Raw genomic sequence first — 10,726 nt, 5'->3', positions numbered from 1 at the left:
CACAGCCAAGGTAAGGCAGTGTCAGCGCGCACACGGAGAGGCACGGACTGAGCTCAGGCAGTGTCAGTGCGCATACGGAGAGGCACGGGCTGAGCTCAGGCAGTGTCAGTGCGCATACGGAGAGGCACGGGCTGAGCTCAGGCAGTGTCAGTGGGCACACGGAGAGGAACGGACTGAGCTCAGGCAGTGTCAGTGCGCACACGGAGAGGCACGGGCTGAGCTCAGGCAGTGTCAGTGCGCATACGGAGAGGCACGGGCTGAGCTCAGGCAGTGTCAGTGGGCACACGGAGAGGAACGGACTGAGCTCAGGCAGTGTCAGTGCGCACACGGAGAGGCACGGACTGAGCTCAGACAGTGTCAGTGCGCATACGGAGAGGCACGGGCTGAGCTCAGGCAGTGTCAGTGGGCACACGGAGAGGCACGGACTGAGCTCAGGCAGTGTCAGTGCGCACACGGAGAGGCACGGGCTGAGCTCAGGCAGTGTCAGTGCGCACACGGAGAGGCACGGGCTGAGCTCAGGCAGTGTCAGTGCGCATACGGAGAGGCACAAGCTGAGCTCAGGCAGTGTCAGTGGGCACACGGAGAGGCACGGGCTGAGCTCAGGCAGTGTCAGTGGGCACACGGAGAGACATGGGCTGAGCTCAGGCAGTGTCAGTGCGCATACGGAGAGGCACGGGCTGAGCTCAGGCAGTGTCAGTGGGCACACGGAGAGGCACGGGCTGAGCTCAGGCAGTGTCAGTGCGCACACGGAGAGACATGGGCTGAGCTCAGGCAGTGTCAGTGCGCACACGGAGAGGCACAGGCTGAGCTCAGGCAGTGTGCACACGGAGAGGCACGGGCTGAGCTCAGGCAGTGTCAGTGCGCACACGGAGAGGCACGGGCCGAGCTCAGACAGTGTCAGTGCGCACACGGAGAGGCACAGGCTGAGCTCAGGCAGTGTGCACACGGAGAGGCACAGGCTGAGCTCAGGCAGTGTCAGTGCGCACACGGAGAGGCACGGGCTGAGCTCAGGCAGTGTCAGTGCGCACAGGGAAAGGAGCGGGCTGACCTCGGACAGCTTCAGCGCCCACACGGAGAGGTGCGGGCTGAGCTCGGGCAGCTTCAGTGCGCACACAGAGAGGCGCAGGCTGAGCTCGGGCAGCTTTAGCGTACACACGGAGAAGCATGGGCTGAGCTTGAGCAGCTTCAGCGTGCACACGGAGAAGCGCGGGCTGAGCTCAGTCAGTGTTTTTCATAGAGACTTTTTGTACATTTCAATTACCAACAAGATCTACATCCTAACTATCCAGAGTAGACATCTGAAGCGTCTGTGAGTGTATATTTAGTGATTTACATCTACGAGGGTTTCATAAATCAAATTGCGTTAGAATGGCTGCCCTTAAAAGTGGTCTGCCCGTCAAGGAACTAACACTGGTGCGTGGGTAGGAAACAAATAATGCATTTCCCCAAAATATTAACCTGATGAGAAGTGAAAATCAATAAAATGAGTGAAGCTGACATGATAAAGTGTCCGGCAGGCATCCTACACACACACAAGCGGTGACGTAAGAGGTGGAATGCGGTGATGACAATCTTACCCTGCAGCGGGATGCCCGGGATGCCTGGTATACCTGGTGGAAGGAGGTGAGGAGGTGGTATCACCCCATGATGAAGAGGCTGCATGCTGCCCATGCTAATAATGCCATCAACTGGGCCCGGCATGGGTGGCAGGCCAGGCGGATAGCCCCCTATCATGCCTTGAAGAACAAACATGCATCAATATCATGCAGTATAATGGATTAATACAAACATGCACTACCATGAAATAAAAAATGGCGTTAGTTTTGTGATATTAATGTTGTGAACATACTAAAGAAACAACAAAAAAAAAAGAAGTTAGCATTTTAACAACAAAAATGAAAACAAGTGACGTTAATAGCTACTATATGAGAGGATGGAAATTATTTCATGTGCCAACAACGCTCCATCAATAGAAATATATTAAGTGGGATGAAATGAGAAGATCAAAGGCAAAGTCTCCAAAATCCACCAAAATTGTTGTGTCCCCCAGACCACTCGCTCCAGTTATATAGATTGTACTTCAGGGCAGATTTTAGTCTGTAAATCCTCAGATTTAGGAGATCCAGGTTGAAGGTCAAAATGCCGATGAAAATCATAGGACCAATATCATCCAGGCACCTAATCATACAATCCTATAGTCATGTAGCATGAATCACAGGAGCTCTCCAGTAAAGGTTGTGTTAATGGGAACCTGTCAGGTCTGATAACGCTATTAACCTGCACATATAGGGTTAATCTGCAGGTTAATAGAGTTAGGAAGGTGCTTGGCAGCTGTGCTGAAAGTGCCGCACTCGGGAGAAATAGGAAGATGCCTGCCAGCTGTGCTGAAAGTGCCGCACCCGGGAGAAAAAGAGAATTTTGTTTACTTACCGTAAATTCTTTTTCTTATAGTTCCGTATTGGGAGACCCAGACCTTGGGTGTTTAGCTTCTGCCTCCGGAGGACACACAAAGTACTACACTTAAAAGTGTAGCTCCTCCCTCTGAGCTTATACACCCCCTGGTGAGCCAGTCCCAGCCAGTTTAGTGCAAAAGCTGTAGGAGAATAGCCACCCACAAGTAGAACAGAGCAAGAGCCGGAACAACCGGAGACTCTGTCCACGACAACAGCCGGTGATAACACGCGGAACAAGAATTTGCCAACAGGCAACAGGGACCCAGACCTTGGGATGTTCCAAAGCAGTCCCTGGGTGGGAAATAAACCGAAAAACTAAGAAGTAGGCAGAACCTAACTTCACAAATGGGCGACAGCCGCCTGAAGGATGCGTCTGCCCAAGCTCGCATCTGCCGAAGCATGAGCATGCACTTGGTAGTGCTTCGAGAAGGTATGCAGGCTAGCCCAAGTGGCAGCCTGACAGACTTGTTGAGCCGTAGCCTGGTGCCTAAAAGCCCAAGAGGCACCGACAGCTCTGGTCGAGTGTGCCTTGATCCCCGGCGGGGGAGGCACCTGAGTACTCTGGTAGGCGTCCGAAATAGTCGATCTAATCCAACGGGCTAAGGTCGGCTTAGAAGCAGGGAGGCCCTTGCGCCGACCTGTAGTTAGCACAAAAAGAGAGGTGCACCGCCTGAGCGCAGCGGTGCGAGACACATAGATCCGGAGAGCACGCACCAGATCTAGAGTATGCAGCGCTTTTTCAAAGCGATGAACAGGGGCCGGACAGAAGGAAGGCAAGGAAATATCCTGGTTAAGGTGGAAGGGAGAGACCACCTTAGGAAGAAAGTCCGGAGTCGGACGGAGAACCAGCTTGTCTTGATGAAAAACTAAAAAAGGTGACTCCGAGGAGAGCGCAGCCAAATCAGAGACTCTCCTGAGAGAAGTTATGGCAACCAGAAAGGCCACTTTCTGAGAAAGACGATACAAAGAAACCTCCCTAAGGGGCTCAAAAGGGGGTTTCTGCAATACCGTGAGGACCAAGTTAAGGTCCCAGGGATCCAAGGGCCGCCGATAAGGCGGAATGATGTGAGACGCGCCTTGCATGAAGGTGCGGACCTGAGCCAGCCGGGCGAGACGCCGCTGGAACAGAACTGACAGAGCTGAGACTTGTCCCTTGAGAGAGTTGAGGGACAGTCCTAGCTGCAGACCGGACTGTAGAAAAGACAGAAGGGTCGGCAAACAGAATGGCCAAGGAGGATGGCCGGTAGAGCGACACCAGGACAGGAAAATTTTCCAAGTCCTGTGATAGATCTTAGCGGAGGAAGACTTACGGGCCCGAGTCATAGTGGAGATGACTTCAGGAGGAATACCACAAGCCGTCAAAATCCAGGACTCAAGAGCCACGCCGTCAATTTGAGGGCCGCAGAATTCGGGCGGAAAAACGGACCTTGCGAGAGTAGGTCTGGACGGTCCGGGAGATGCCACGGCATCTCTACGGACAGTTGGAGCAGGTCCGGATACCAAGCTCGCCTGGGCCAGTCCGGTGCAATGAGGATGACTCGACGGCCCTCCATTCTGATCTTGCGCAGGACTCTGGGCAAGAGAGCTAGAGAGGGAAACACGTAGGACAGACGAAACTGGGACCAGTCTTGAACCAGAGCGTCCGCGGCGAAGGCCTGAGGATCGTGGGAGCGAGCCACGTAAACAGGAACTTTGTTGTCGTGACAGGATGCCATTAGGTCCACGTCCGGAGTGCCCCATTTGCGGCAGATTGACTGAAACACTGCCGGGTGCAGGGACCACTCGCCACCGTCCACGCTTTGACGGCTGTGATAATCTGCCTCCCAGTTTTCCACGCCTGGGATGTGGACTGCGGATATGGTGGACTTGGAGTCCTCTGCCCATTGAAGGATGCGTTGTACCTCCATCATTGCCAGGCGGCTGCGTGTCCCGCCTTGGTGATTGATGTAGGCAACCGCTGTCGCGCTGTCTGACTGGACTCGAATGTGCCTGCCCGCCAACAGGTGGTGAAATGCTAGGAGAGCTAGAAGCACGGCTCTGGTTTCCAGCACATTGATTGAAAGGGCTGACTCGGACGGAGTCCAAGTGCCCTGCGCTCTGTGGTGGAGACATACCGCTCCCCAGCCGGATAGACTGGCATCCGTGGTGAGAATCACCCAGGACGGGGCCAGGAAGGAGCGCCCTTGGGACAGAGAGAGGGGCCGAAGCCACCACTGAAGAGAGCTCCTGGTCTGTGGCGACAGAGCCACTAACCTGTGTAAGGAGGAAGGCCGCTTGTCCCAACAGCGGAGAATGTCCAGCTGCAGGGGGCGCAGATGGAACTGGGCAAAGGGAACAGCCTCCATGGACGCCACCATTTGACCCAGCACCTGCATCAGACGCCTGAGGGTATAACGGCGGGGCCACAGCAGAGAGCGCACTGCTAGCTGGAGTGACTGCTGTTTGATTAAGGGCAACTTCACAAGTGCCGGCAAAGTCTTGAACTGCATCCCTAGATACGTGAGACTCTGGGTCGGAGTCAGAGTGGATTTGGGAAGATTGACAAGCCACCCGAATTGGGCTAGAGTGGCGAGAGTGAGCGAGACACTCCGCTGACAGTCTACGCTGGATGGAGCCTTGACTAGAAGGTCGTCCAGGTAAGGGAGCACTGCCAACCCCTGGAGGTGCAGAACCGCAATCACTGCTGCCATGACCTTGGTGAATACCCGAGGGGCCGTGGCTAACCCAAAGGGGAGAGCCACGAATTGGAAATGATCCTCTCCTATTGCAAAACGTAACCAACGCTGGTGTGAAACTGCAATTGGCACATGTAGATAGGCATCTCTGATGTCGATGGACGCCAGGAAATCCCCTTGGGTCATTGAGGCAATGACTGATCGCAGAGACTCCATGCGAAAATGCCTGTTGAGAAGCTTGAGATCCAGGATGGGCCGGAAGGTACCGTCCTTTTTGGGAACTAAGAAGAGGTTTGAGTAAAAACCTCTGAACCGTTCCCGAGCGGGAACTGGTACAATTACTCCGTTTGCCTGCAAGGATGCCACGGCCTGTGAGAAGGCGGCGGCCTTGGAGCAGGGGGGAGTTGAGAGAAAAAGTCTGTTTGGCGGACTGGAAGAGAATTCTATCCTGTAGCCGTGAGATATGATGTCTCTCACCCACTGATCGGAGACTTGTTTTAACCAAGCGTCGCCAAAGTGGGAGAGCCTGCCACAGACTAAGGACGTTGCTGGAGCGGGCAGAGAATCACGAGGAGGCTGCCTTAGTGGCAGAACCTCCTGCGGTCTTCTGCGGACGCGCTTTTGGGCGCCAGTTGGATTTCTGGTCCTTGGCTGAGTTAGTGGACGAGGCGGAGGGCTTAGAGTACAACCAGTTGGAGGAACGAAAGGAACGAAACCTCGACTGATTCCTACCCTGGGCAGGTTTCCTGGTCTTGGTTTGTGGCATGGAAGTACTCTTCCCGCCAGTAGCTTCCTTAATAATTTCATCCAGCTGTTCACCGAACAGCCGGGAACCAGCAAAAGGGAGCCCCGCAAGGTACTTCTTTGAAGAAGCATCTGCCTTCCACTCTCGAAGCCACAAGATCCTGCGGATAACGAGGGAATTAGCCGCAGCCACCGCAGTGCGGTGAGAAGCCTCTAGCATGGCAGACATGGCATAAGATGAAAAAGCTGAAGCTTGAGAAGTTAAGGCAACCATCTCAGGCATAGGATTCCTTGGTGAGGGAATGCATCTCCTCTAGAGAAGCAGAGATGGCTTTAAGAGCCCACACTGCTGCAAAAGTCGGGGAAAACGCGCCCCCCCCCGCTTCATTCACAGATTTGGCCAGAAGGTCAATCTGGCGGTCAGTGGAATCCTTAAGTGAGGTGCCGTCAGCCACCGACACAACGGTCCGGGCTGAGAGCCTAGACACCGGGGGGTCTACCTTTGGGGAGTGAGACCACTCCTTGACCACCTCAGGTGGAAAGGGAAAACGGTCATCAGAACCACACTTTGGGAAGCGTTTGTCAGGACAGGCCCTGGGTTTGGTCACAGCGGTCTGAAAACTGGAGTGGTTAAAGAACACACTCTTTACTCTCTTAGGCAAGGTAAACTGGTGCTTTTCTGCCAGAGAGAGTTGCTCCTCTGATACTGGCGGATTGAGATCCAGCACAGAATTAATAGAAGCAATCAAATCACTAAGATCTGAGTCACCCTCGGAAAGATCGATGGGGTACATGGAGTTAGCCTCCGAGCCCCCCGTAAGGGCATCCTCCTCATTTTGCGGGTCAGCTCTTGAATCAGATCCGCGGGATGAGGAGGGGGAGGAAACCCTGCGCCTTCTCTTAGGAGGACGGGGTCTGGGACCTGATGATGAATCCTCTGTGAGCTCCGATGGACGGAGGTCAGAGGATAGGGATCCTAAAGGACCCTTAGCAAGAGCATTAGAGGCACCCTGTGAGGAGGGCTGATGCATATTCAAAGTCCTGGACAAAAGTCCCATGGACTCAGCAAATGACTGGGATATAGACCTAGAGAAGGACTCTACCCAGGCTGGGGGTTCAGCCACAGGTGCAGAGGCAGCCGGAGAGACCACTGGGGGTGAGACTCCAGGCTGTGGCACCGCCAAGTTAGAGCAGACATCACAATGTGGATAGGTGCTCGACTCAGGCAGCAGGAGCCTACATGCAGCGCATACAGTATACAGCTTTGGAGCCTTGCTCCTCGTGTGAGACATGCTGCTGGAGTGGGGGCTCTGCAAGAGAATGAACCCCAGGGAGAATATACAGAGGTCCACAACCAGAGACCGGCTGTGGCTTACCAGACCGCTGGAAGCGGCGTTGTGTGCCCTCCAGATCCCGAAGCCCGGACCCCCAATGCACAGCACCTCAGCAGGGATGCAGAGTGCAGAAAGGCCCAGCGCAGAGTGAACTCTGCCTAAGAAAATGGCCGCCGAAGCGAAGAGAGGGGGCGGGACTTGGGGGCGTTCCTGTAGGAGAGCGGGAACTGGAGGGCCATAGAGCCTTGCAGGGGAGGAGACACGTCCCAGCAGTGGGGAGTGTCCCTCCCCTGTGCAGGACGGCCGCCGGGAGGAGCCAAGCCTGTCCCTCTGCATGAGTGACATGCGAGGGTAGTTAACAGAAACTAGGCCTCCGGCAAAGCCGGGGCCTAAATTTAAGCGGTGAGGCCGACGCGCAGGCACCATCGGCGCGGTTCTCGGGCAAAAGCTAGAGAACCCGCCGGAAATGCCAAAATAAATACATTCAGCATACTCTCCCCATACAATAAAGAACAGGGACCCCCAATATATAAACGTCTCAGGTACTTAGCTGCTGAGACGCAGGGCCAGGTCCCTGGGGATGAGTGCTCCGGTCCAGCAGAATCCTCAAGGGGCTGTGGATGGAGACCGGTCTCCTGCCAAGCATGGAGACCGTGCTGGCTCCCACTTCAAGCCAGAGCCCAGGAGGCATGGTGAAGGAGCACGGCATGTAAGGCTCCAGCCTTGGAAATCAACCTTACAACACCGCCAACACAGTGGGGTGAGAAGGGACATGCCGGGGGTCCAGACGTGGACCCGCACTTCTTCAATCTCATTCCAAAAAAAGAAAAAAATCATGAGAATGCATGTGTGGATGTATGCCTCCTGAACACAAAGCGATAAACTGGCTGGGACTGGCTCACCAGGGGGTGTATAAGCTCAGAGGGAGGAGCTACACTTTTAAGTGTAGTACTTTGTGTGTCCTCTGGAGGCAGAAGCTAAACACCCAAGGTCTGGGTCTCCCAAAGGAACGATAAAGAAATAGGAAGGTGCCTGGCAGCTGTGCTGAAAGTGCCACACCAGGGAGAAATAGGAAGGTGCCTGGCGGCTGTGCTGAAAGTGCCACACCCGGGAGAAATAGGAAGGTGCCTGGCAGCTGTGCTGAATGTGTCCACCCGGGAGAAATAGGAAGGTGTCTGGCAGCTGTGCTGAAAGTGCCGCACCCGGGAGAAATAGGAAGGTGCCTGGCAGCTGTGCTGAAAGTGCTGCACCCGGGAGAAATAGGAAGGTGCCTGGCAGCTGTGCTGAATGTGTCCACCCGGGAGAAATAGGAAGGTGCCTGGCAGCTGTGCTGAAAGTGCCGCACCCGGGAGAAATAGGAAGGTGCCTGGCAGCTGTGCTGAAAGTGCCGCACCTGGGAGAAATAGGAAGGTGCATGGCAGCTGTGCCACACTAGGGAGAAAATTAACTATTGATTCTGGGAGCTGCTGGTTTTCAGTCATGCTGGAGCGGCTGCAGACATCACTCATTATACTGTAAGCGGCGGCTGTAACCACGCCTGACAGCCGATTCTGTAGTGCATCAGCACAGAGTGAGCTGTCAATCAGTACCGGGGCACGTTTACAGCTGCCGTTCACAGTATAATGAGCAATGTCTGTAGCTGCTCCAGCATAACTAAAAGCTGGTGGCCCCCAGGAAGCAAAGTTAATTTTCTCATGGGTGTGGGACTTACAGCACAAATGCCGGGCACCTTCCTATTTCTCCCGGGTGTGGGACTTTCAGCAGAGCAGCTGGGCATCTTCCTATTTCTTCTGGGTGCAGCACAGCCACTAGGCACCTTCCTATTTCTCCCAGGTGCGGCACATGTAGCACAGCCGCTGGGCACCTTACTATTTCTCCCAGGTGCGGCACATGTAGCACAGCCGCTGGGCACCTTACTATTTCTCCTGGGTGCGGCACATGTAGCACAGCCGCTAGGCACCTTCCTATTTCTCCCAGGTGCAGCACATGTAGCACAGCCGCTGGGCACCTTACTATTTCTCCTGGGTGCGGCACATGTAGCACAGCCGCTGGGCACCTTCCTATTTCTCCCAGGTGCGGCACATGTAGCACAGCCACTAGGCACCTTCCTATTTCTCCTGGGTGCGGCACATGTAGCACAGCCGCTGGGCACCTTCCTATTTCTCCCAGGTGCGGCACATGTAGCACAGCTGCTGGGCACCTTCCTATTTCTCCTGGGTGCGACACTTTTAGCACAGCTGCTGGGCACCTTCCTATTTCTCCTGGGTGCGGCACATGTAGCACAGCCACTAGGCACCTTCCTATTTCTCCTGGGTGCGGCACATGTAGCACAGCCGCTGGGCACCTTCCTATTTCTCCCAGGTGCGGCACATGTAGCACAGCCACTAGGCACCTTCCTATTTCTCCTGGGTGCGGCACATGTAGCACAGCCGCTAGGCACCTTCCTATTTCTCCCAGGTGCGGCACATGTAGCACAGCTGCTGGGCACCTTCCTATTTCTCCTGGGTGCGACACTTTTAGCACAGCTGCTGGGCACCTTCCTATTTCTCCTGGGTGCGGCACATGTAGCACAGCCACTAGGCACCTTCCTATTTCTCCTGGGTGCGGCACATGTAGCACAGCCGCTGGGCACCTTCCTATTTCTCCCAGGTGCGGCACATGTAGCACAGCCACTAGGCACCTTCCTATTTCTCCTGGGTGCGGCACATGTAGCACAGCCGCTAGGCACCTTCCTATTTCTCCCAGGTGCGGCACATGTAGCACAGCTGCTGGGCACCTTCCTATTTCTCCTGGGTGCGACACTTTTAGCACAGCCGCCGGGCACCTTCCTAACTTTATTAACCTGCAGAATAACCCTATATGTACTGGTTAATAGCGTTATCAGCTGACAGGTTCCCTATAAAGGGACTCAGTCAGCACAGAATGACTGTTCAAACCAAGTACTGGCGCTCGGTGCAACAGGGCACAGCCAAAAATTTGTATCCACCTTCCCACCTGCTTGTTTCCCTGCTAATCTCTACTCTCTTCTTTTTTTATTGACAGTTCTGGCTTCATAGAGCCATAAAGGTTGGAGATGAATGGAAACAAGCAGGTGGGAGGTGCACTTACATGTTTGGCCCCACCCTGATGCACCCAGCACCTGTGCTTGGTTTGAACAGTCATTATGTGGGGATAGTATCCCTTTATATCTATGTGGAATGATTACCTTACTCCTATCGCTCTATGCCCCTGTAGCCCCCTGTCTAGCACAGTGAATAGTCTATACAGCAGTATCACAGATCACATTTCATACATTTCTTGTTTGCATATATCTTGGCGCACAGTGTGCTGCTCCAGAATTATAGATTCCCTTTAACAATATCTATATCTATATGTAGACCATGGATTCAGCACAAGACCATTAGTTTCCTTCTGTAACAATAAAGACTTTACTACAGACTGATAAGTAAATATCTAATAAAATCTTACAATATTTCAGTATACAATCATAAGAAATTACAACCTGAAAGCAAAGATAGCC

At 54.0% G+C, this 10,726-nt stretch overlaps 1 protein-coding gene across 1 annotated transcript in view; it reads right to left on the bottom strand.

The window, feature by feature from the left end:
* Positions 1 to 10,726, bottom strand: part of PBRM1 (polybromo 1) — a 241,718-nt gene that overhangs the window by 9,330 nt on the left and 221,662 nt on the right. Inside the window, 2 exon segments of the mRNA XM_075321737.1 lie at positions 1,029 to 1,057; positions 1,545 to 1,736. Coding sequence (XP_075177852.1) covers positions 1,029 to 1,057; positions 1,545 to 1,736 — 221 coding nt within the window.

This window comes from Anomaloglossus baeobatrachus, chromosome 8 (genome assembly GCF_048569485.1).
Source record: "Anomaloglossus baeobatrachus isolate aAnoBae1 chromosome 8, aAnoBae1.hap1, whole genome shotgun sequence".
NCBI classification, from domain to species: Eukaryota; Metazoa; Chordata; class Amphibia; order Anura; family Aromobatidae; genus Anomaloglossus; species Anomaloglossus baeobatrachus.
Note: the sequence above shows the minus strand (reverse complement) of the source record. Positions and strands in the feature narration are given on the sequence as shown.